This window comes from Sinohyriopsis cumingii, chromosome 12 (genome assembly GCF_028554795.1).
Source record: "Sinohyriopsis cumingii isolate HCF-2022 chromosome 12, ASM2855479v2, whole genome shotgun sequence".
Classification (NCBI taxonomy): Eukaryota; Metazoa; Mollusca; class Bivalvia; order Unionida; family Unionidae; genus Sinohyriopsis; species Sinohyriopsis cumingii.
The window spans coordinates 27,157,095-27,184,658 of record NC_142972.1 but is presented as its reverse complement, the minus strand read 5'-3'; the positions used below and the strand labels follow the sequence as shown (position 1 = coordinate 27,184,658).

General features: G+C 42.3%; 1 protein-coding gene across 2 annotated transcripts in view; it reads left to right on the top strand.

Moving 5' to 3' along the window:
- Positions 1–24,004: 24,004 nt before the first annotated feature.
- LOC149786143 (uncharacterized) overlaps positions 24,005–27,564 on the top strand; it is a 41,585-nt gene continuing 38,025 nt past the window's right edge. For both annotated transcript variants that reach the window (XR_016424884.1, XM_089976479.1), the window contains exon 1: positions 24,005–25,119. Coding sequence is in view for 1 of the 2 variants with exons in the window: in XM_089976479.1 (XP_089832605.1) it covers positions 24,137–25,119 (983 nt within the window). In the remaining variant the exon portion in view is untranslated. The remainder of the gene's footprint in view (positions 25,120–27,564) is intronic.

The following is a 27,564-nucleotide window of genomic DNA, read 5'->3' as shown; positions in this document are numbered from 1 at the left end:
ACTTTGGAAGCGGTCAATTCTGCAGGGCTGCTAAACTCGATCCAAACAGGGGATTTCAAACCTTCGTGTTGTATGGAAAGTCTCAAGCGAACGTCTTCTTTGGGTTGACATTGTCGCTTGAGTGCGGTGAGCAAAGAATCCCACACCCCAGTGATGAACACTTCTGCTTTCTCTAACGGTACTTCAGCCTTGAAATCTTTAAACTTCACCGTGTATTTGTAAGCCGTGGTTCTAAATTTTCTAGAGGAGCGCTTTTCCGTCTCTCGAATGGAATAGTATTTTTCAGGGTTAACTTAGGGTGGCGAACTTGGTTTAGAGGGTTTGGATTCTGGTTCACTCATGTCCTCTTCAAAATCACTGGCATGAATTTGTGCCAAGACTTCAGCTCTGGTACGAGGCGATAGATCACGTTTCTGCCTCTTACTTTCTTCTTCTTTTTTCTTCTCGAATGAATAGGATCGTTTCATCTTGATAGCAAAACGTCAAATGACTCAAGTTTAAACACCATAGACTAATTTATAGTCATGGCAGACCAGCGTATATAAAAGGGTGTGTGTCGTGTCCTTTCACTATTCATTTCACTCTCAAACCGAGCACAACGATGGAAGAGACTAGCCAAATCGAACGTTTCATCAGAGCTTTGCGAGGGGTCATTAGAAAATTCTGTTCAGACCAGCCGACGGACTACTCTCCTTCCTTTCGAGATAAAAGTCAAGATACTTGCTATATCTGTCAGAAGAAAGGGCATTGGTCTTCAGAGTGTCCAGACCGTCAAAATAGAAAAAAAGGGGCTAGAAAAGACAAAAGTCAAGATACCTGTTATTATTGTCAAGAAAAAGGATATTGGTCTCCAGATTGCCCAAAAAAGAAACAAGAGGAGTCAGAAGAAAAGAGGGATTCGTCAGAAGAAGAGAGGGATTCTTCAGAGGAAGAAAGCAGACAGGTGAAGAAAGAGGAGAAGAAAAGAAGAAGGGAAGAAAGTGAGGAGGAAGAAGAGGAAAAGACAGTGAGGGTGAAGAAATTGAAAAAACAAAGATACTAAACAAGGAGATAGAAGAAGTCAATGAACTTTTTAAAGTGATATGTTGTGAATTGTGAATTGGATTGTAACTATGGATAAAAGAATAAATTAATTATATAAGGTAAGTGTCTTTGAGTTTTGATTTTAAAATAAGAACGTACACTCACGCACTCATACAAAGACACGTACTATAGGGGTAAAATGGGTTGTTTTGTTTTTGTTTTTTTTATAGTTATTGGCAAATTGAAAGGCTATCTCTTTTCGAGAGAAGTGGGTGGCCCTGAAAAGGGCCTTTTTCGGTGTAGGGGTGAGTTTAAGCAATCAACTTTAACTGCCTTAAGCCTTTGCCACGGCCAAGGCCTACTTCTGGACTGCGTAATGTTGATGATGATGATGATTGGGTTGAAATCACTAAGGGTGGTACGGTAGGCTTAGTCACAGGGTTGACGTGTTTAGCTCGGGAAGGTCGTATTCTCTTCGGTCGTAATAAAGAAGTCTGATACATTTGTTTCAGACTCCTTAACTCCGATAAAATGTCCAACAGTACCGTGACCGTTTGATTTTCACCCTCTTGTTTCTTTGCTGCTACTTCTTGTTGTTGTTGTTGTTTTTTTCTTACCTCTTCTTCTTGCTGCTGTTGCTGTAGGAGAAAAGCTTGTTCCGCTTCCTTTTGTCGTTGTATAAATTTCTCCAATTCTTCTTTCTGTCTCTGTCTAAAATTCTCCACTTGCGGTAATGAAGAAGGTAACGAAGGTTCCGGAACAAATTCTTGCGAGGTAAGAAAATCCACAAAATCCCAATGTACCTCTTCTGAAAGTAAGTCCGGGTTCCCTTGGGCGGTCTCCACTGCTGATGCACCCCAATGGATCGTTTTCTGAGTTTCCGTCATGTTGAATCACTGTCGCATAGATTGACTGCACACAAGCGCTAGCGAATCTATATAGACCAACTGATGTCACAAACTGCTCTCTTCGGATTGGATGCGAGCTGACTGAATTTTGTAACGCGTGTTCGGATTGGTGAATGAACTCAATCCGTTTCAATCCTTCCTCTACCTATAAATAAGCGCAGTTCACTGCATTGATTCACCTGTTCTCGTCGCCTCACGATGTGGACCACAGTTGAATCATCCACGCTTGTGTCTTCAATGATGTTTAGGACGGACATGCTCATGTATGTCCGGTCCAAGTGGACTATTGTTGATAGGACAGATACTAGTCTATGGATGAGAAGAGTTTACATAGAAAGACAAGGATGTCTCAAGAGGGTACTTGTGTATGGACCTGCAGTTAGAAGGAGTTTAAGAAGAAGAAGAAGATGTGACAGATGCCATCTATGTTAATATTAATATTAACATAAACCCAAAGGCCCTTTTCAGGGCCACCCACATTTCTCGAAAAGAGATGGCCTTTCGATTGCCTACCTCTTTTTTAAAAAATATTTAAAAAAAAATAAAAAAAATCCCATGTTCAATTTCCCTTGTCGCTCAACAGTCCCACGATTTTTCTCTATGTTCATTTCCCTTGTGCTCAACAGTCCCACGATTTTTCTCCATGTTCATTTCCCTTGCCGCTCAACAGTCCCATGATTTTTTCTCCATGTTAATTTCCCTTGTCGCCAGAGTGTCCCACGATTTTTCTCCATGTTAATTTTCCATTGTCGCCAGAGTGTCCCAGGGGGTCCTGTAATGCTAATTTCCATTGTCGCTAGGGTATCCCTATTCACTACTAACGTGGGTACGTGAGAAAGCCTGCCAGTAGTTTCTCGTGGGTCGGTGGTTCTTCCCGGGGTTTTCCAGGGTTCCTCCTCCACCATTTATACTGGCCGCCATGTATAGCCTATCTTGTGCTGAAAAATGGCGTTAAACCCTACAACAACAACAACACACGTAAGTAGTGATGTGGGTCACCCTAGCCTCAAGGGAAATTAGCATTACAGAACCCCCTGGGTCACTCTAGCCTCAATGGACATTTAACATGGGGAAAAATCATGGGTCACTCTAGCCTCAAGGGGAATTTAACATGGGAAAAAGTCTTGGGTCACTCTAGCCTCAAGGGGAATAGAACATGGGAAAAAGTCTTGGGTCACTCTAGCCTCAAGGGGAATTTAACATCGGAAAAAGATTGTGGGTCTGTTGAGCGACAAGGGAAAATGGAACAGGGTCGGGACCCTATTTTAATACGGTCCCGACCTGATGGGTCTATGGAAACGGAACATACGAAAATTGAAACAGAGAGGGGTCTCTATTTATTTTTAAAAAAATAAAAAATAAAAAAAATAAAAAATAAAAAAATAAAAAATAAAAATAAAAAATGGGGTAGGCAATTGAAAGTCTATCTCTTTTTGAGAGATTGGAGTGGCCCTGAAAAGGGCCTTTGGGTTTATGTTAATGTATCCCTTAACATAAAGGGCACCGCATTGGTCTTCTTCTTGTCCTTAGGCTGCGTCTCACTGTAGGACCATAGATTAACACTCTTTTGAGACATCCTTGACGTTCTACATAGATCCTACGTATCCATAGACTCGTGTCTGTCCTATGGACAACTGTCCAGTTGGATCGGACATACATTGGTATGTCCGTCCGGAACATCATCGAAGACACAAGCGTGGAAGATTGTACGTCGGTCCACATCTTGAGGCGCCGTGTAACAGCTGAATCAATGCAGTGAACTGCGCTTATTTATAGGTAGAGGAAGGATTGAAACGAATTGAGTACATTGACCAATCCAAACACGCGTTACAAAATTCAGTCAGCCCACGTCCAGTCGGAAATGTATCAGACTTCTTTATCACGACCGAAGAAAATACGACCTTCCCGAGCTAAACACTCCAACCCTGTGACTAAGCCTACCGTGCCACCCTTAGTGATTTCAACCAAATCATCATCATCAACAGTACGCAGTCCAGAAGTAGGCCTTGGTCGTGGCAAAGGCTTAAGACAGTTAAAGTTGATTGCTTAAACTCACCCCTACACCAAAAAAGGCCCTTTTCAGGGCCACCCACATTTCTTGAGAAGAGATAGACTTTCAATTGCCAATAACTCAAAAAAAATCCATTTTACCCCTATAGCACGTGTCTGTGCATGAGTGTGCGAGTGTACGTTATTTTAAAATCAAAACCCAAAGACAATTACCTTTATTTCTAATTTATTTTTTATAAATATTTACAATGCAATTCACAATTCACAACAAATCACTTTAAAAAGTTCCTAGACTTTTTCTGTCTCATTGTTCACTCTCAGTTTTTTTTATAAATTTCTTCACCGTCACAGTCTTTTCCTCTTCTTCCTCCTCACTTTCTTCCCTTCTTCTTTTCTTCTCCTGTTTCTTTTTCTTCACCTGTATACTTTCTTTCTCTTCTTCTTCCTCTCCATAATCCGTTTCTTCTGTCTCCTCTTGTTTCTTAGGGCAATCTGGAGACCAATGTCCTTTTTCTTCACAATGATAATAGGTATCTTGACTTTTGTCTCTTTTAGCCCCTGTTTTTCTTTTCTGACGGTCTGGACACTCTGAAGACCAATGTCCTTTCTTCTGACAGATATAGCAAGTATCTTGACTTTTATCTCGAAAGGAAGGAGAGTACTCCGATGGCTGGTCTGAAGAAAATTTTCTAATGACCCCTCGCAAAGCTCTGATGAAACGTTCGATCTGGGTAGTCTCTTCCATCGTTGTGCTCGGTTTGAGAGTGAAATGAATAGTGAAAAGACAAGACACATACCCTTTATATACCCTGGTCTGCCATGACTATAAATTAGTCCATGGTGTTTAAACTTGAGTCATTTGACGTTTTGCTATCAAGATGAAACGATCCAATTCATTCAAGAAGAAAGAAGAAGAAAGTAAGAGGCAGAAACGTGATCTATCGCCTCGTACCCGAGCTGAAGTCTTGGCACAAATTCATGCCAGTGATTTTGAAGAGGACATGAGTGAACCAGAATCCAAACCCTCTAAACAAAGTTCACCACCCTTAGTTAACCCTGAAAAATACTATCACATTCGAGAGACAGAAAAGCGCTCCTCTAGAAAATTTAGAACCACGGCTTACACCTACACGGTGAAGTTTAAAGATTTCAAGTCCGAAGTACCGTTGGAGACAGCAGAAGGGTTCATCACCGGGGTGTTTGATTCTTTACTTACCACACTCAAGCGACAATGTCAACCCAAAGAAGACGATCGCTTGAGACTTTCCATACAACACGAAGGTTTGAAATCCCCTGTTTGGATCGAGTTTAGCAGCCCTGCAGAATTGACCGCTTCCAAAGTCATGGACAAGATTCAACACGTACAACAATCCAATGACCAGTTTGACATCACCGATGGAAAAGCCACACTGGACATGACCCATGTCTCTCCTCCTCAAGGGACTGGACGCAAAAAGATGTTATTGGTGGACGAGCTTCGCAGGATCAAAACAAGTCTCGTCCGAATTAACAACCCTCAAGACCAGATGTGTTTAGCCCGTGCCATCGTGGTGGGACGAACCTATGCCAACAAGAACGACACGGTAGAATGGAAAAGAACATGGAAAACTATTCGACAATATGACCGAGCCAAACAACGAAATGAAGCAGAACTCCTGTTACAACAAGCCGGCTTGCCTAAAGACACACCCTGTGGCATTCCTGAAATGCAAAAATTGCAAGATGTCCTAGCTCCATTCTACACCTTGAAAGTGCACCCTCAAGAAGTGCGTGGGTCTCTGTTGTTTCGAGGCCAAGATTTTAAGGATGGAAAATACATTCACCTTTATCATCACGTTGACCATTTCGATACCATTACCAGTATCACTGGATTCCTGGGATATATTTATTATTGTGAGAAATGTGACTATGGCCTTAACAATCGAGAACAACACAAACATTGTGGATCGAAATCCTCAGGATGTTTGGCCTCTAAACCCTGTCTGGACGAAGGACAAGAACCAGTGCATTGTCCAGCTTGTCAGCGCACGTTTGTCAGTCCTACCTGTTACCAACAACATTTGAAAACACAAGGTTCACAGAAGAAATGCGCTTGTCAACTCCTGAGAGTATGCCCTACCTTTGGACAATGCATACGTACCAATAATGCCAAGGCACACGTATGTTCAGGAAAGAAAAAATGTCACATTTGTCACCACATCGTGGACTTGGAACACAAATGTTACGTGCAAAAATACCAACCCCAACCAGAGGTAGAGGACGGTCACAAGAAGAAGAAGAAAGGCAATTTCATCTTTTTCAATTTCGAATACATGCAAGAGACCGGTATTCACATTCCTAATTTCTGCGTGGCTCATCGTGCGTGCGAAAAGTGCATTCAAGAACCTATCTTGAGTTATTGCCCTCACTGCAGTAAGATTCCTGGAGGACGTGAAAAAATCTTTCGAGGACCAAAGACGCGAGACGATTTTGCCCAATGGGTCTTAGACCCCATCGACAAGACGTGGTGCCAAGAGGACATCGAACGTTACGGAGATTGTCATCGTCATGCCACGGTGATGGCTCACAATTTCTCCGGATACGATGGACAGTTTCTTCTCAGATACTATACGGAACAAGGTACCGAGCGTCCTAAAGTGATTTTGAACGGAGCCAAAATCATTTCCATGCAAGTGGGACAAGTACAGTTTAAAGATTCGATGAGCTATTTGGCCATGCCTTTGAGCCGAATGCCTAAAACGTTTGGAATGACAGAAATGGCTAAAGGGTACTTTCCACACTTTTTCAATACGGAAGCCAATCAACACGCCGTTCTACCCCGTTTGCCTGAGGCTCACTATTACGACCCTGACAACATGCGTACCGAACAACAAGAAGCTTTCTACGCTTGGTACCAGGCTCACGCCTCGGACCCTTTCGACTTTCAGGAAGAAATGCTAAAGTATTGTCGTTCCGACGTGGACATTTTACGGCGTTGCTGTGGAAAATTTCGAGAACTGTTCATGGAACACGGAGGGGTCGATCCTTTGAAAGAAGCTTGCACCATTGCCAAAGCGTGTTCCTTAGTGTACCGCCAACGATTCATGCCTGAAAACACCGTGGCTGTCATCAGTCCTCAAACGTCAATACTCGGTCAAAGCCCTACGCTGGTTACGTTACTTGTGCGACAAGGAAGACAAGTGGATTCAGCATGCCCGCAACGGAGGGGGCGAAAAGACCATCGGAACGCATTCGGTCGATGGCTGAGACTTAGAAAACCCCAAGATCGTGTACGAGTTTAACGGTTGTTTATTTCACGGATGTCCCGTCTGTTACCCTGACCGTGGCACTAAAAATCAGTTTTTACAACGAACCATGGAAGATTTGTACCCGGCCACTTGTCAGCGACGCCTAAAGTTAGAACAGGAAGGGTACCAAGTGGTGGAAATGTGGGAACACGAGTACGATCACCGTTTGAAAACCGATCCAGAGTTTAAATGCTTCGTGGAAAGTTACCAGTTCATGGACCCCCTGAACCCGAGGGATAGTTTGTACGGAGGAAGGACCAATGTCACCTGTTTGCTGTACCAAGCCGACGAAGAGAAATGAGAAGAAATCAAATACTTGGACGTGTGTTCGCTGTATCCCTACGTGTGCAAATATTGTCGCTTTCCTGCAGGGCACCCACAATTGTTCACCGAACGCATCGACCTGAAAAACATACGACAATACGAAGGCTTGATCAAGTGCAAAGTTTTGCCTCCCACGAACCTATACCATCCCGTCTTACCTCACCAATGCCAAGGCAAACTGATGTTTCCTTTGTGCCGTACTTGTGCCGAAACGTGCATCCAAGACCAACCTTGTCAGCACACCCAGGAAGAACGGGCCTTGACGGGGACGTGGGTTAGCGTAGAATTGTTCAAAGCTCTGGACATGGGATACTAACTGTTAGAAGTGTACGAAATTTGTCACTTTCCCAAGACACAACAATACCACAAGGGTGACCCCACGCAGAAAGGCATTTTCGCAGACTACGTGGATGCCTTTTTGAAACTGAAGCAAGAAGCCAGCGGCTATCCGTCCTGGTGTCACACTCCCGAAGACCAAATACAATTCAAAGAGAAATACTGGGCACAAGAAGGCATCACTTTAGACCAAATCGAGAAAAACGAAGGCAGGCGATCGTTTGCCAAAGTGATGTTAAATTGCTTGTGGGGAAAAATGGCACAACGACCGTGTTTACCCAAGACGGAATATTTGACCAAGCCTTCCCGCTACTTCCAAATGATTCACGACAAAACCAAATTCATGAAACACGTAGACGTCGTTCGCGAGAATTTGATCTTAGTGAATTACGAAGAAGATCTGGACTTTGTACAAGACGACCCCTTTGGAAATGTCATCATTGCGGCTTACGTGACAGCTCATGCTCGCTTAAAATTGTACGAAGCTTTAGAACTGTTAGGGGAACGTGTCCAGTGCTTTGACACGGACAGTTGCATTTACATCCATCACCCGAGTCAACATCACCCTGACATCGAAGGAGACCGTTTAGGAGCCTGGACAGGCGAGCATCCCGACGACAAGATTCTAAGTTTCGTCAGTGACGGTCCAAAGAATTATGGCTACGAATACCGGGACAAAGAAGGAGAAGTGCACACAAAGTGTAAAGTGAAAGGATTGACTCTGAATTATCGTACCAGTCGTGTGGTGAACTTTGGGGTATTGAAAGAAGCCTTACAGTCTAGAGAGGATGAACACTTTAAAGTGACCACCTATCAGCCCAACAAGATTGTACGTTTACCCACTCACCACATCGTCAGTCGACCCTTGGAAAAAGTCTATCAAATCGTGTACCAGAAGCGAGTGCGGCTTCCCAAACACTTTACTTTGCTGTATGGACATGTCGGTATAAAACATTGGCTGTAAGAGGATAGCTACTCACCAGAAGTATGACTTCGCCACAGCAAGAATCGAGTGAGAAATCCAGTGAGAACTCCAAGTTCAAACCGTACCATTTTCCAGTCTTCTTACCTGACTATTGTGATTGTGCCCGTCGATTGGACACGTTTCAAAAATGGCCTACAGATAGGAAAGGATTACGTTCTTCGCATGTTTTAGCTAGAACAGGATTTGTCTACTTGGGACCTGAGACTGGATTGGGATACGAAGTACAGTGTTTCAGTTGTGGCCTGAAGTTACGAATGGATCTATGTATCTATAAAGATTCAGCTATTCTGGAACATACTCGATGGTCTCCGCACTACCCTTATCTTTCTATGGCCTTTCCACCCATTACACTACGGTACAATTATGACGGCACCTTAGAGACGGTACCTTCCAAAACAAGACATAAAAAAGGAACGATGTACAAGCTTGAGACTTCATTGCGACTAGTATAAAATGGGGGCTATGGTCAAGATCGATAGTTCATTGTGACTACCAAGACCAAGCGAACAAGATGAATACTTTCAGAGAAACACAAAACATGTTCAGACAGGCACAATTCAAGTTTGGGGCCTCTGAAGTGGAATGCGATTGTGAGCCTTGCGATGGGAACTATGCTGTACGCTGTGACCTTAGCGATGCCGTAAAGCATCATGGGAACTTTAGTGTCACTACCCCTATCATGGAAAGTGATGCTGTGCGTGTCAAACCTGAGGGATGCAAAATCGATGTCCCTGGTCATCGTGGACACTTTATTGGGTTTCATGGTCGATATGGATGTCCACCTTCACGTTTACCCCTCTAAGGATGTCATCCAGCCCTGAGCAAACTTCTGTCCATGTCACCCTTCCCTCATCGAAACGAACCTGTGAAAGACGAATATTCGTTTCCTGTGCGTTTGTCGGAATACTGCGACTTTGAAAATCGTCTTCAATCGTTCAAAGGAAAATGGCCTAGGTATCTGGGAGGTCCGAACCCCGAAGAATTAGCCAGAGCCGGATTTTTCTACTTAGGCGAAGGGGATAAAGTCAAATGCTTCGGTTGCGGTGTGTCACTTCACCACTGGGAACCACAAGATTCGGCCTATCTAGAACATGCTCGTTGGTCACCGAATTGTCATTACTTACCCTTAGTGGGACTGAGACATTGAAGTAACTTACCATTTCGTTGAAGAAGAAGAAACCAGATTGGTTAGGAGTCAAATGTTGGACATCACCGAGACCAGTATTTAAACTTCATTTCAAAAAGGATATTGAATCATTACCTAAAGAACTGCAAGAGAAGATTTACAAGGAAGTTTGGCAGGGGTTTGCCAGAGTGAAATCTCAATGGGTAACTGTAGAACTTTTGTGCCGAGAAATTCACAAGAGGAAAGTGAAAAAAGTCAACCAATGTGTTAGATTTCTTTGGGTCAAGTGTGTATTCGTCCTATTATATTACTCTAGACCGTTTACATCAAAAGAGTTCAGTGACATTCTTGGACGTTACCCTGAATGGCAGTGGTCAGAAATGACTCACTTTGTGGATTACTTTTACTCTAGGAGAAGATTGTGAATTGTACGGCTGACCTATTCATGGATACTTTACAAGAGAACATTCGTGCTTTGCCTGTGGAGTTGAGAGAACGCATTTACCAAGAGCTGGTCAAAATACAAGTCAAACGTAAAGAACAGTTGCATCCGTTACGTCACCAGATGTTTAACCACTGGTGCCTGAATAGTATAAAAGATCTCATTCGTCAGAAATTGTTTCAATGGTCAGACCTTGTTCAATACTTCCAGGCCCCCGATGATCTACGTGTTGATCGTTTTGGTTACTTCGAGATTCACCTAGTGCAACGCATTGAGGAAGACAAGTTAAAGGATTACCAATATATTTTACGTGGAATCTACTTAGAGGAAGAGGAAACTTCTAAGCGAAGTTTGAAGTTTAGGTTACAGTTTGAAGCATATAGATTCCCCACTGGAGAACGAAGATCTCTGGGTAGAAAGTACGTGTATTGTTTCCGAAACAAAGAGAGTATACAAACAGGCTGACATGCCACGACTTTTATCACATGTAATTGAACAGATTCCGTGGAAGGAACTCAATGACCATATTCAAACCGTGGATCATTACCATCAATTATTACAAGAACTGTATCCAATCAATTTGGGTCGACAAGTGGTGTGTGTCTGAGTGACTTGTTTTCTTGGATTTCGTTTACCAGCCGATTCCTTGTGGACTCTTTATGAACAGTACTTACCACCCAAATGGCCTTAAATGGTCACGAAAGACTCCTTTTGCTCAAAGCCTTGCGTTTTCATCTGGATACTTCTCGACCTCAACAAGAAAAAAAGATTCGTCAACTTTTAGCTACCGAAGACGTGTATGACGATGTGTGTGTAGCTTGTAACTTACACCCCCATTGGACAGATGTCCGTGCCTGGAAAAAAGGGGGTTTTGAGGCTTGGACCCAAGAAGTGGCCCAGTATGCACGAGAGTTGTTCAAGGAAAAAAGTTACTTTTCAACCAGTGTTAGTGACAGTGCCAGAAGAAGAAGAAGAAGAAGAACCCGTCACCCAGGACAGGACTGTCGTGGACATGCCTGAAAGACCCTTTCGGGAGGACACTTGTGTGACCTTACCCCTTACAGAACTGGTCAGAACATTACCCAAAACATGTTGTACAGACACCTGTTTCTATTCCACGTTGATGATTTTGATGTTCCTTTTATCGTTGTACTTAAGCCTTTGGATTTTATGTATTTTTGTCTTTCGTATTCATGTTTAAAACATTCAATAAACGTGTCCTGAAAAAGTATCTAAACACTTGTCTTGTTTGTTTTCGTGTCACAAGTGACATTCCTAACACTATGGCTACTTCTGCTGTCTCTGCTCCCTCTTCCTCCACTGTCAAAGTCATCGACGAACACTTAGATCGTGCCAGTTGGGAGGCTTTGTATCTTCGCCATCCCCTTAACACGCTCATTGCTGGACCTAGCGGTTCAGGCAAAACCGAATTCGTCAAACGTTTGATCGAACATAAACATCATTTGATCGATCGACCACCTCAGCGGATCGTGTGGTGTTACAAAGAGTGGCAATCGGCGTACAGCCTCTTGCGAGAAAGTCAAGGCGATTCCATCGTGTTTGTGGAAGGCATTCCTAAAGAAGACGACGGCATCGTCTCTGACTCCCGTCAAACCCATTTGGTCATTTTCGACGACATGTTAGGAGAAGACGAAGAAGAAATTAAACTGTGGTTTACGCGCAAAGGGCATCACCGTAATGCCAGTGTCGTTTACATCACTCAAAATTTGTTTCAACAAAGTAAAGCCCATCGCACCATCAGTCTCAATACACATTACGTGGTCTTGTTTAAAACCCCTCGAGATAAATCGCAAGTGCAAGTCTTAGCCAAACAGTTAGGAACGCCTTGGCTGACTCAGGCGTACGACGATGCCACTCAAACTCCACACGCTTATTTACTCGTCGATTTGAAACCTACGACCCCCGATGATTTGCGATTTCGTACCCACTTGTTTCACCACTGGTGCCAAGACGGAGGGCCTGTCCTGTACACGTCTCCGTCCTCGACTTAACTTCACTCAACAAAAAAATCTATAAAAACCTCAGATACTTTTCGTCTGTCTCACACAGTCTGAACATGACGTCCCCTCAGTCGCATCTTCCCGTCAAATTGATTCGTGCCTTGTATGGCATCAGTCGAGAAAAAAATCCACAAATACGGGCTCGCGTGTTAGAAGCTAGTCTCAAAGAATTCTTACGATGGTTCACGGTGACGGCACGTCAATTACTACAAGGGATCATTCAGATTCCTCATCAAACCAAACGCTTTTTTGATCGAAACAAAGTCGCTTTGACCCAACTGGCCGATCCTCGCATCGACACTCAAACCAAAAAACAAATCATTCTGAAACCTGGAGGGAGCGGTACTCTAGGAGGGGTCATCATTCGCTCTCTCTTAAGATGAGATCCTAATGCTCCCAAACTTCTCCCCAAGAAAAAGTCAAACGAAGCTCCAAGAAGAAGAAAAAGAGCCACGGTGTCAAGACCAAGTCCCCAAGGAGACCCGTGTCTCCAAGAACTTCTCCAGTGGCGGGACCCTCCTTTTACCAGTCACCACCCCGGAAAAAGAAAATAAGCCCCCAGAAAAAGAAACAGAGAAAAAGTCCCCAGAAAAAGAAAAGTCCACAGAAGAAAACTAGTCGCAAGACAGGCACTTCCGCCAGGACGCAACCTTACACTCGCAAACCACGACCTGCAACGGCGGTGACCGCGTCTCCGGCAGCCTCAGGTTCATCCACTTCGCCGTTGATGACACCAAGAACTGAAGAGTAGTTGGAGACGTTGATTACACCAAGAACTTCTCCGTTGATGACCCCAAGAACTTCTCCAGTGGCAGGACCCTCCAATTTAGTGGCAGTGGCTGCTGCTCACAAAGTACCTTCTCCCAAAATCAAAGTCCAAGAAAGATCGGGTATGTTACAAAGTTTACTGGATTTGTCCAAGCAAGAACTGGCTCGATTTAGTCCGTTACGTACCCCTGCACGACGTGTCATGCCTGTCCTCAAGTTGATACGACGTAAAGACAATCAGTGGCGACGCGTTCCAGTATAAAAAAGGCATGTGACCAAGTCGGGGTATCAGTGTTTTTGGTGCTCCTGAAGATGTCACCCTCCAGAAAACATCCCTCTTCTAAACAAACCAAAGGAAAGAAAAGGAAAGGACTGCCTCCTCGTTTAGTCAAACATGGGGACATGTTATCTGTCCTGTCCAAAGCTTCTCCACCCCTACGAAAAAAACTCATTCAATCAGCCTCCAAAGAGGTCATCGATGCCGTGTGCGAATGTTGTTTGAACGTCTTGAAAGGCACGATCCCTTTGTCCAAACACCAGAAACAATGCTTAGGCAAACATCGTCACGTTCTTCGCCAAAGGGTTCAAAAGAAAATTCCCATCGGACAAAAGAAGAAGATGTTGGTCCAACGTGGAGGAATTTTACCCCTCTTGTTAGGCCTATTACTGAAAGGAGTCTTGGGAACCATGTTGGGAGGACTGGTGGGAGCAAGATAAAAAGGCCCTCGGAAGTCCCAAGATCTCAGAATCGACCCCTGACAACCCCATGGAAGGACGAAAACTAGCTTTAGTGCCTTACAAACGATGGATGGAATACCATCGTTGGCAAGAACAACGCACCCCGCATTTACCTCCCAATCCCAATTTGAGCGAGATGTCCCAGTTACAACACGAACTGCAGTCCTTGATGGATCGCCAAGATTTGTCCGAAACAGAAAAATCGCAAAAGTACGGTCAACTCTTGCAACGACTGCAACTCTTTCACCAGAAAGCTTTAGACGAAACAGCTCTTCCCACTCTGAAAGATTTTAAGACCTTGATGAAAAGTCCAGCACCATCACCAGTACCACTACCACCACTACTACCATCCCCAGGGGTCACCAGAGATGCTACCCCACGAGGACCTGAGGAAGAAGAGATACGAGAAGTGTTTCAAACACCGTCAGCAGCTCCCATGACAAGTAAGATTGCATCATCCTTGTTGACCCCGTCCCCCACACCCCAACGAGAAGACATGAAAACTTGGGTTAAAAAGATGATGTCCACTCCTCCTCCGACAGAAGTGACAAAGAAAGAAGGGAAAGCAGAAGTGAAAAAAGAAAAGAAGACCAAAGCCATTCCATTGCCACCTCCACCACCACTACTCCCGTAGCCCATCGGACACGTAAATCCGTTTCCAAACCACCCTTTCGACCCACCCAAAGTAGCATCCTCGAAGAGTGGGTGCCTTATTAACAAACCAAAAAAATGGAGAAGGTGTTAGCCAGCATTTACTACGATCCCTCCCATCCTGCAGGTTACGCAAGAGTTCAAAAATTGTATCGTGTTGCCAAAACGCGACTGAAAAGTCTCCGTTTACCTCAAGTGCAACGATGGTTACAAGAACAAGCTACCTACACTTTACACAAACCCATTCGACGCAAGTTTTCCAGAAGTCGCACCCGAGTGGAAGGCATCGATCATCGATGGCAAGCCGATTTAGCCGATGTCTCTCATTTGGCCAGCTACAATCGCGGCTACAAATATTTGTTTTGTGTCATCGACGTCTTTTCCAAATTTGCCTGGGTCGTACCCTTGACTTCCAAATCGAGCAGCGAGTTAGTGCGAGCCCTGCAACGAGTGTTGAAACAAAGCGGTCGTCACCCTCTTCGATGGCAAACGGACAAAGGCACCGAGTTTCTGGGCCAAGCTTTCCAAAAAAAATTAAAGAAACGTGACATTCATTTTTTTACCACCGAGAATCCCGAAACCAAAGCCAGCATCGTGGAACGTTTTCAACGCACTTTGAAAGAACGCATGTGGAAATATTTTACGCATCACCACACTCTGAAGTACATCGACATCTTACCGCACCTGGTGCAAGCGTACAACCAATCTTACCATCGAAGCATCGGACTTGCCCCGCAAGAAGTGACTCCCGAGAACGAAGTGTTGGTATTTGAGCGCCTGTTTGGTACGTCCCCGACGAGGGCTGTCCCCAAGAAAAGTGGAGTGTTGGCCGTAGGAGATTGGGTACGCATTGGCAAAACCAAACGCACTTTCGACAAAGGTTACTTACCTAACTGGACTACCGAATTGTTTCGTGTCACTGGACGAGTGCATGGCCGTCATCCTGCCTTTTATAAATTGGAAGACATGAACGGAGAAGTGCTCAAAGGAACGTTTTACTTACCCGAGTTACAACGTGTCACCAATGTCGTGTTTATGAAAGCTTTGGAAAGTGTCCAAAAAAGTGTCACCATGGAATACCACAAAGCAGCTCGTCGCTTCCTAATGAAATTTCCTGAGGGGGGTAAAATCGTGTCCATTTTATTTTGTCCTGAATTGTTTGACATGTTGGGTGGGGACATGGACATGAGGATAGCCATGCTCAAGAAAATTGAATTGTCAGTCATTTCCGACAACGATTCTTTTAGCAAGTTATTTCGTGCCCCGGTAGAACTGAACCAAAGACTGAATTTGATGTTTGTGTACTCCGATGTAGTGGAGTACAACGTGGTGGGACACACCTCCGTACCGTTACTGCGTGTCATTCCTTTCAAAGTGGATTCTGCCACGGCCGCTGACAAGGAAGGTGGAAACACTTATCACGTCCACCGCGAATTTGTACATCCTCACTTTTGCCTGTCAGCAAGTCTTATTTGGACAGGTCAACATTGCTATAAAAGGAGATCTGGAACAAAATATTCCATTCACCAAAGGAAAAGTCACGGTGAAACTCCATTTTCGAAAACGGTTCTCTCACGACTCGTAAGTCATGTATCCACTGTACCGAGGGGTTGCTCGACAGCGAGGACACGGTTTAGGAGATATGTTAAAATCGGCTTTTCGTTCGGTGGCTCCGGTGTTGAAACCGATGGTGACACGCGGATTGCACGCCTTGAAAGATGCCGCACTGACGCAAGGCAAAGAATTTCTCCAAAATGTCATCATCGACAAACAAAACCCCAAAGAAGCCTTCATGAGGGCAGGCAAAAATGTCTTGTTGCAAACGGGTAAAGACCTTTTAGGCCGACGAGAAACTCCTATAAATTCCCTGCACGCTGCTGAGTCAGGCATTCAGCAAGGACAAGGCAGAAAGAGACGACAAAGAAAACACCCTTTCAATAGACTTCACACGTCTAAAGCTAGAAAGACAAAGAAAAGAAGAACCGTTCGAGACTTAGACGTTTTCGATTATTGAGAAATAGAAAAAAATGATGCACCGAGAGTCTTGCGCTTGTTCCAAGTCGGAACTGGATCTGTTTGCCATGCCACCCACCATGATGACGATGCAAGAATCCCAATGGGTGGAATTTCATCCCGTCTCCTCTTTGACGGATTCAGCTCCCATCGAGTTTGAAGTCAAAGGACAACCCGAAGATTACATCGATCTGAATAGCAGTTACTTGTACTTGAAAGTGAAAGTGATCGAACCACCCAAAACTAACCTAGACAATGATGATGTAGTAGCTCCTGTCAATAATTTCATGCATTCCTTGTTTAGCGAAGTGGACTTGTACTTGAATAACAAACTGGTCAGCAGCAGCATGGATAGTTACCCTTACCAAGCGTACCTGGAGAATCTCTTGACGTACGGAAAAGAAGCCAAGAACACTCATCTGGATGCTTGCGTGGTATGGAAACCTGACAAAGCGACTAAGTTCAACGGCCTTACACTTGCTGGGGATGCTTCAAATCCAACGGGATTTGTAGAACGACGAACGAAAATTCATCTAAGTCGTAGTTTAGAACTGATGGATCGCTTGCATCTAGACATGTGGTTACAAGAAAAGTATTTGCTGAACGGGGTGGATATCCGTTTGAGACTGAATCGCAGCAGTGCCGCTTTCCATCTGATGGCTGCTGATGGTTCCACTTACAAAACCAAAATCGAAGAAGCCAGACTCTACGTGCGTCGTGTGGAAGTGTTACCTAAAGTGGGAAACGACGTCAGTCAGACGTTGAGCAAAACGACCGCCAAGTATCCGATACGAAGAATGGAAGTGAAAACGTTCACCATTCCTGCAGGACAGTGATCCATGATCGAAGATCATCTGTTCCAAGGACAGTTACCCAAACGTTTGATTGTTGGTATCGTCAGGAATTCAGCCTTCAACGGAACCCACGATCAAAATCCTTTTGAGTTTCAACATTACAATGTGTCCAAGATTGAAGTCAGTCGCGATGGTAAGACCTTGTGTACTCGACCCTTTGAGCCTATCTTTGGTGCCGCGAAGAATTATTTGAGATCGTACTTGTCCCTGTACGAAGCCACGGGACAGTTAGAAACCAACACCAGTCACGACATTACGTACGACGATTATGCAGGAGGCTACGCTTTGTGAGCTTTTGATTTCACTCGAGACCAAGGCAGCGACGAGGGGCATTTCCACCCTATAAAATCCGGCCAAATTCGTGTGGAAATTCAGTTTGCGAGTCCACTGGAGGCAGGGAACACAGTGAACGTCATCCTGTATGCAGAATTTGACAATACCATAGAAATCAACAGTTTGAGAGAAGTAATTCTAGATTATTAGAAGCCATGGAAGACTGTTATCCCTCTTTACAAAGTGGAGAAACTTTGGACATGGAATGTGAGGAGACCGTGGAAGAAGAAGTTATCATGATGAAGTCGAGATGGCCAGAACAAGAAGCCCATTTAGTCTCCTGTTTTGCTACAGTCCTGGCAGATAAAATAAAAGAATTGATCAAGAAAGATTGCTATGGATGTCAAAACGATCATCCCAGTCAAATTCAACACGATAAATGCCTGATGCTAAGTCAAGAAGAAAAATTGGACGAGTATCTGGACGAAGCTTGGAGTCTCATCTCGGACGAAGTCGTGTTGCATCAGTGGTATAAAGACTTGCGTGAACATTCTTGTCCACCATTAACCACTCAAGAGATCCATCGTATCGAAGCTCTCCTGAATCAGAGTGGGTAGACCAAGCGAAGAAACGGTTATTTGTCAGACATTTTCAAGCAAAAAGTCAGGATCGAATTGATCACTTATTATTACCTGTGAAGAAGAAAAAGAAAAAAAACACACAAATCAATGGATACCTGGGAACTTTATTACCTTTTGAACCATAGTTCGTACGCGGCTTCTTGGAATCCTGTCGTCTGTGCTAAAGATGAACTTCCTCATCGCAAACCTCAAGACCATCTAGCTTATGTGATCAACACGGACGACAGTCATCTCCCAGGAACCCACTGGATAGCCGTCTACTTTCCTTAAGAAGGATATGTGGAATATTTCGATTCGTATGGATTGCCCCCTTTGGAAGACGATATCATTGACTTTATGAGAAGAAATGCTCAGACCACCCGATTCAATAATGTGAAATTACAAGGCACAGATTCCTTGGAGTGTGGACAATATTGTGTGTATTTTCTGCATCATCGCAGCCTGGACTATTCCTTAGAACATTTAGTGACTCATTTTGATCCTCGCTCTTCTTCTAGAAACGATGTGAAAGTAGATCGATGGTTCTGTGACCATTATACCTATCTTTTGTCTCAAGCTAGGAAACGTAGTGTCCATCAATGACCTAATGACTTCCAACAGTGGAAATCACAATTTCATTCACAACGTTGTCAGCCTTGTCCAAAATAATGTGTTAGTTGAAAAAAATGTTTGTGATTTGAAAAAAATGTTTGTGATTTGAAAAAAATGTCTGATGTTATATTGTTGGGTTATTGTTAAAAAATGTTAGAGTTGTTTGTTAGTGTTAAGTGATTTTGAATTTAAAAAATGTTGTTTTGAAGAAAAAATGTCTTTGTCGTTTGTTTGGCTATAAGAATCTTGATTCATGCTCTTTGACTTCTTACTATCCCTCTCATGACACTCATTGAACGTTGCGGCTCGTAAACCGTATAGGGATGTTTTCCTTCACGTCCGCGCTTTGACTTTAAAGCCGGGGCAGTTTCAAGTCTAATCATCATCATCATAGTCGCGTCGAGCAGAGCAAGAGGTAACACGACAGCGATGGAAAGCGGAACTGCACAGAGCGAACAAAGCCAGCCAGGCGTCACGAAAAAATGGCTGCCGGCTATTGCAGTAATCCCCGCACCAGCACTGAGAGCCATTAGAGCCATTGGTCTCCAACAGGCAGCTAATTGGAGCTTACGAGCTGGGACGAAACGAACTACATTATTACTCGTTTGGGAAACCAGCAATGACGGAGGCCACTTAATCGATGAGAAGGAAGACCTATACTTCGTGAAACGGACTAGACGTAAACAATGGCCACGTAGGCAGAGAAGGATATTGGACCCACTTCAGGGAACTAACCGCTCTACCACGCCTGTTACGAGACCGCACGAAACAGACGGTCACCTTCACCCGAAAAGAACGCCCCTATTAACTGGGACTACCACTACCACCACCACCATCTCCACTCAAACCAGCGAACTACAACCAACCCAAAGGGCGGCGAACACCAGGGAAGCTTCTACAACAACTACAACTACAGAACCACAGCAGATTGAAGCAGTCACGAAATCACCACCACCACCACCACCACAAATTTCTCCGATGATAAAAAGCATCCGGAGTATGACTGAGACACCTTTTCTTCCAACTGCGAAGACGAAAAAGAAGCAGAAGCTAAAGCTAACTCCATCACCGCCACCACCACCACCACAAGCCGTATCTCTCGAAACTAAAACAACTCTAACTGAACTGAAATCCACTACTTCAGTCACATCTCCACCTAAACCAGCAAACCCAGCAGATCCAAGGGTAGGCAAACGTACTCTGTACGAGGCAAACAGACACATTGCCTGGGGATATTCAGCAGATTACGGCATAACAAATATTTGGCACAGCAAAGAAGAAGCCACCCTCTTTCTAGACGAACTTGGCACCCTAATACTCTACAAATGGGAAGAAGATGTTGGCCCTACTACCAAGCCAAGTAAATCAAAAGCAAAAAAAAGCTTTGACGGCCTTCAAAAAGATAGGGGAACTACTTCTAGAGTGCCCTTTAAATCTAGCAGTCATGATCGCTACTATAGTGACAGTCCACCACGGGCTGAAAACACAGATCATCTCATATCAGGTTCGAATGCTTGACTGGATCCTGAAAGACCTAACCGATCCAGGCCTACCACCAGCAGACCGCCCCCGGAGACGATACACACCGCCAATAACATACTTCAACATGAGTGGAGAAAAACAGGCGGAACCACCACCACCACCAAAATAGTCCTTTTAAGGGCTAAACAAATTGCCTTTTTTGTCTAATAGGGAAACCTAAATTGGCTTGGTTTCCCTCTTTGAATTTACCAAAAAACCTACAAATTTGAACCATTGGACCACCGCTCAAAATTTACAACTATCGAAAAACCTACCAGTGACAAAACTTTTAAATGTCGCTTAGACATATTATTTTAAATAAGGAATAATAGGGAGTTCGTTTATGTACACTTCTGTACTAGATTAGATAGAACGTTAAGGGATAGGAAATTCAACAGACTAGCAGGATTTGAACTAATTGCACAGGTGGCTTACACAATATTGGTATTTTTTCTGTCCACTAGTATAACTGGACTTGATTTGAATTGAATTGACAAGAAAACTTAACTGAAAGAGTACAATTACAGCTAATTGTACAAGAAAATTTATTTGAAAGGGTTAAATTAGAGCTAATTGTACAAGAAAACAACTGAAAGGGTACAATTGCAACTGTGTTATGATTAATAAATATTACAAGTTGCTTAGTTAAATAAAAGGAAATATGTACAAAATGTTTGTAAAATAATTTTAACTGTAATATTCTAACCTTCAAACAGAATTGGACTACCATGGTCGGACATTTATTGCCTAGTTTAGTATTCAGTGAAAGTTAAATTTTTCTAAGGAGCACCTGGTAACAAATATATCTTATGTGGTGTAAAACAAAGGATTTTAGACAATTTTGTTGGTACGCTAACTCGAAAAGTTCATCAAGGTTTGTTTTATATAGTACACTTTGCACTTTCTTTAGTAAAAAAGTGTTATATATATATATATATATATATATATATATATATATATATATATATATATATATATATATGGAGAGAGAGAGAGAGAGAGACCACGCTACTACGGGTATCTTGATATCGACTAGAAAGAGAATCTCGTTGGTGGACCAAGCATGATACTAATCCGTCCAAAAAATGCAGAAACTGTTTACTTCCAGACTGGCGAAAAATAATATTGTTCTTCAATACCATTTTGACTCTGAACACAGAAAAAAGTGTATTCCCTGGTACAACACGAAAAGTTCAAACATGCTTACATTTTTTTAATTCAACATTTACTTCGCTTGTGTCTCTGGTAAATTTATGAATTCAACATCAACTTCGTGTGTATCTCTGGTAAGTTTACGGACACAACGTCAAGTCCATGTGAATCTCTGGTAATGAAGCGATGTACTTTATATATAACGTATTTTTTATATTGCAAACGCTCCAATTCTGTTATGTGTTTTCAGATAGTTGTAAAATACGTAATGTATGTAGTCCATTAATATAAAATTATTTCATACAAAATTATATTCCAAAATACATTGTTACATGCAACCTAAAGACCACACATTATGAAACTAACAATTTCACACTTGCATGGCTTTCTCTTGTCTCACATTTCTGTGACAGATTAGTAAGCCTTTCCGAGTCAAATATTAGTACTCCACGCCATACAATACAAAACACGACCCAACTCCTAATACAATTTTTTGTATTCCTATCTCAAATTACTTTTAAAAAAAAGGTATCCCCAAAAATATCCGGATAATTCCTTAAGTTAAGAAATTAGGGATGGTCCATTTTTCGAAAGGCCTAATCCACGCTGTCATCAAATCTCGTGAATACTGTACATAATGACATCTGCTCTTAGAAACTGGCTAATTACTTGGGTTGAGAAATATCTTCCCAACACCGACTCCTCGTCATCAATAAATAATCACTAAGTCTGACAAAGGGAGACGTAAATATAAATAACACACATCCTATGCTAATTGAAACATTATAACATCTCCCTTCTCAACTACCTCCGCTATAACATCTCCATTCTCCACTACCTCCACTATAACATCTCCCTTCTCAACTACCTCCACTCTGGAAATGAGGAGAGTGAGATATGGAGACAAAAGTCACTGAATTAACTCTCGCCGGCCTCATAAGTTTTACTTTTTCCTTACGGATTTTCTCCTGAATATCCAGTGGTCATCCCATTACCTTTCCTATCCCCATTTCAACCAGGCACCCCTTCCAGGAAAGAACTTTGCACAAGGAATTAAATTTCTTTAATGCAAAATGATGGAAACAACGAATCTATAAAGCAATCAACTCAGAAATTTTTCATTTGAACATTAGTTTATTAAAAAGACAAATACAAATAATTCCAAGGAAAATGTTCATAAAACAATATAGTTTCATCACAGCATCCAATAGCATCGAAAACAAAGTGTAAAAAGTGCCTTTTGTTGGTTTTAACAGCAATTTTAACACATTTCATACAGAGAAAATGGGAGCTAACTGCCTTTTCCCAAGGACACGCAGAGGCAGTCGACCTGGGCTGGCCTGGGTGGGGTATCAAACCCGGCCCTTAGATTATGAGTATTCCACAGTTTAAACGGAGCTAATACTACTACTACTGCCACTAATACTACTACTACTACTAATAATAATAATAAGGAGGAGGGTGAATGACCATAACATTAAATTCGAGAGAAGAAACAAGTAAAATAGCAGCAACAGCAACAATAACATCAATGATCCAAGATCAGTTGGGCAGAAGCAAGACATAACTATAAAAGTTTGGAACAGAAACATGCAAGATTACAATGTAAAATGAAAAATGTATCAAAAGTGCGAGAGAAAAAGAGAGGAATGTATAAGGGGGGGGGGGTATAATAAGAGACTACAAGCATACAGTATACATCGTATGACTGAAGATCGGTTATCACTAGTAGTAAACGGATTTCCGAAAAATAACCAATTTAGATTTAGAAGCGAATAAACGGATGAGACATATTTATGAATGGACCGTTCTTTGTTCTACGTTTATTACCTCAACAACTATGCAGCGCCTCACTGCGGAAAACATGCGAACATAACAGAGGTGTTAGTCATTAACGTAAATAAATTATTTGCTTATACCATTGTTATATGTTTATTTATATAAATTGTATTAAAGTATAATTTTATAAATGTATACTTAATTTTAAGAACACGGATATGACATTTCAGAGGGTGTCCTAGTTTTGCCACCTGTACACTGCGAGACTGCTTACAATACCTGAGTGAGACGACGATCAATGCCTGCAGCGAAGGGGCTACATGTGGGAAATTATTTACTGTAAGTGTGAGGAATTTAAAAGTGTCCAAGCACTTATATGTTTAGAAAAGATTTGTTTTAGAGCAAGCTAAATTTTAAATACCCATAAAGTCATATTATTGAAATGTGTACATATTTTGACAAATTAGTATATCTATATATTTATCCTTTTTAAAAAATAAACAAATTGAAACAGAAACTATGTTACCTACATGTGCCCTGATGCGGCGTCCTTTACCTGATTTGAATAGGTGAGCAATAAACAAGGTGCCGCCATTTTGGATAGGAAGACATTGGTTTATATTCTGTTGGAAAGATTTTTTAATTTTTGTGCCTTCAGTGATGTCTTAAAGGGAACACGGAGTTACACTAACTATGGAATACCTTCGTGTGATTATCGCGACAGGCATATTGGGTTTCTTAGCCTTGTCTCTCGTACAGGCGGGACCTTTTACGTGGTTAAAGAGGGACAAATTTGATGAAATTATGGACAAAATAGCATCGGTCACAGCCCAAAATTGCAGGTCAAAGCCCCAAAATGAACTTGAATTACCTTCAGAGTCAGTAGCTCAAGTTCCACAATATAACAAATTGTTAAGCAGAGTGTTGTTTGCCAATAGGTCAATGTTGTTGAACTTGCATAATATGGCTTTGAATAGGGCCTTCTATTACAGTTTTATTTACCAAAGGATGAATCTTTCGGATCAGGACTTCCCGTCTCAGCCAGGATTCGAATATCTCTACATGTCAGCGGCGGCCGATGTAACGGCGTTTGAAGGATTTATTAACGGTTCAGCTCTTTTGTTTGACAATAACTGTTCCTACCCCAATTGGTACACCACTGTTGATTTCAACAAAACTTTGGAACTATTTGGGCCCCGATCATGGCGAGCCGATGATTATAACGAACCTACGAACTGGCTTCGAGAACCTTCAAACTTAACATGCGAGATTCAAGACTATGCAGCTGGTCGTGACACGAATTATACGGCAGAGTCTTTCAAGTACTGTCCGTACACGAGATACGAATTCGACCCCACGGATCCGAGCAGGCAGAAGCCCTTGTTTTGGTGGCCGGACAATACCGCGTATAAGGATTCTCTGCGTAAATTTATGTACTCTGTGGGCGTAAAATTTTCTAACCAGACTGGCAAGTTTCTGAAAGATGAGTTTGATAGCATCACCTTCTTTGGACCCCCTCAACCTGGCCAGGGCGACACAGAATTCACCCTCCCCGTCATGATGACCAAGCCTTACTTTGACTGCGGTCGGTCCAACAGATGGATTGTCAGTATGACAGCACCTGTCGTGGAATTCATGCCCCGCTACTCCAACTGGACCCATCTCAGGAGGCCAAGGTAAATGCACATCATTGGCAACTCATTTTTCACTAACACCCAAATAAGTGTCATTATTATCCCATATGTCTCCCACCCCCAGTCAACATCCACATCATTAGCTGCAACAAGAATTGATATGTTACAAAGACCGGCTATTTTAAGGTATGTGGATATAACTAACGAAAAGAATTAAGACGGTATATAACAGGGAAGATTACTGCACTAGGATACTACTACCGTGGTGGGAGGGGCAAATATAATACTCATCCTTAGACCTTACATTTAAAGACCCTTTTGCAGCAGTTGGACCACTTTGGGTACCCCTAATCGATTGATGTTTAACACTTTGTCACCGCATGGCAGACGATTTGCTGTCGAAGCGACGGAATTAAGTACCATGCCCAGCCTAAACGGATCTGTACAGGATTCGAATCCAGAACCCAGTCCAGTCCAGTCACACTTACCACAGGACAACCGCTGCTCCCATATCGGTGTCAATGTAATTAATATACTTGCATAAGAAAAAGAATGACCCATTTTGGAATGATTATAGTGGTTATAACCGAAACACCATCAAAAGCGTAGTATCAAATATTCAGTAACAAAAGCAAATAACTAATCGTGAATCTGATAATAAGTATTGCTGTGAAATTGAGAATGCAAAACATTTTCTTCTAGACTGTGCCAAATATTTAAATCTTAGAGATCAGATCCTATATACACTTGGTAACCCTATTTTATTTTTAACTGTAAAAAAAACAACAAATATTTTAGCTGTACAAAATTACATTATGACTAATAGATTTAATTAATTGACTGAATGGCAAGTTATTAGTTCTTATTCATTGTTACGCTTTGTATATAAGTGTATGCATATTTTTTATAAAACCGCTCGTACTGGCTTCGAGATGCTTGATGTTGTATTGGTACTGGCTTCGAGATGCTTGATGTTGTATTGGTACTGGCTTCGAGATGCTTGATGTTGTATTGGTACTGGCTTCGAGATGCTTGATGTTGTATTTTCTTTCTTTTTACAGCTGGGGAGACAGTGCTAATAAGCTTATGCTTCCTACTTAATCCCCCAAATCATGTGTTTGTAATTGTATCTGACAAAGTTTCTTAAATAAATATGGTTTAAACTAAATTCCATTAAACGGCAGAACCTGCTGTTAAAGTCCATGATATGTTAAGTTTTTCTTTAAACTTATTTTCAAACATAAAATGGAGACAAATAATTGTTGGTTGGGGGGTTGGGGCGGTTTGCAAACAACATTTTCCCCCACGGTAGGCCGTTTTGACCTCCAACCCAAAGTCTAAGTCTTTGGTAGGTCCCTGAGGGCAATAATTACTTCAGGAGCAAATTGTATGTATGTTGAGCATGTGTAATTGGTTTGCATGCCATGTAATATGTACAGGGTTGAAGGCTGGAGATCTTGGAAGCTTTCAAGCTATGATCCAGGGGCCATAGGCCCCTATGGTTGAGATATACTCAGGGGTCAATGTAAATCATAGATGTTAAAAACGTTAAAATTAAAATTAAAAAAAACGTAAAAAAAACGCATTTTTTTCTCAATAAATAAAAAACGAAAAAAAAAACGTTCCAGTAGTTTTTAGGCAACACAAAAATCAATATTTTACTTATTTACACGCTACATACCAGTTTTAAAGTTTCAGTGATACAAATATGAAACAATGTCAAAAGTTTTAAACCGTAGTCCAGATAACATGGAAATTTTTGTCACTCAGCGTCGTTATCACCATCTGACTGATCTGACCACTCTATGGTTTCCTCCATATAATTTATATTGTCCAGCAAAAAATAAAAAACGTAAAAAAAACGCGTTTTTCGAGGTAAAATAAAAAACGAAAAAAAAAACGTTTTTATCATCTATGATGTAAATTACACGTGTAAAGTTTCATTTTCAGATCAGTACCTCTGTAGGTGTATGCATGTCGTAGAGTGGGGATCTCAGTGTTTTCCAAGTTATGACCCAGGGGCTTGATCCCTGTTGGTTGAGTCCATAACAGTTGCATGTTTGTATGTTTTTTTCTTATACCCAGCACGTGTATGTATGGTTATTGGGTGTGGATCTCCATAGATTGTATGTCACAGTATAATCAGGGATAAGTTCTTGTGGGGTAGGGAAAGACCCAGGGTCCAATGCTAACACTTAGGTCATCTATAACACATGCAAGCTATTATGGGACTTACCACCACCCAAGAGTTCTTCGAAATTTATGTAAAATGGTGTGATCAGTATCCCAAAAGTGTTGGCAAACTTTGCACATGCAGCAATATCAGTGACAAGTTTCATTTGTGTAGCTTTTAAGGTTTTATAGTTCAAGGGCATTACATTCGTACGTATGCCAGAACATATTTACATATGAACAGTCTCACCTCTGTCTGCGTGGGTTCGAGTCTCGGATTCAGCCAATGTGGGTATGTGAGAAAGCTTGCCAGTA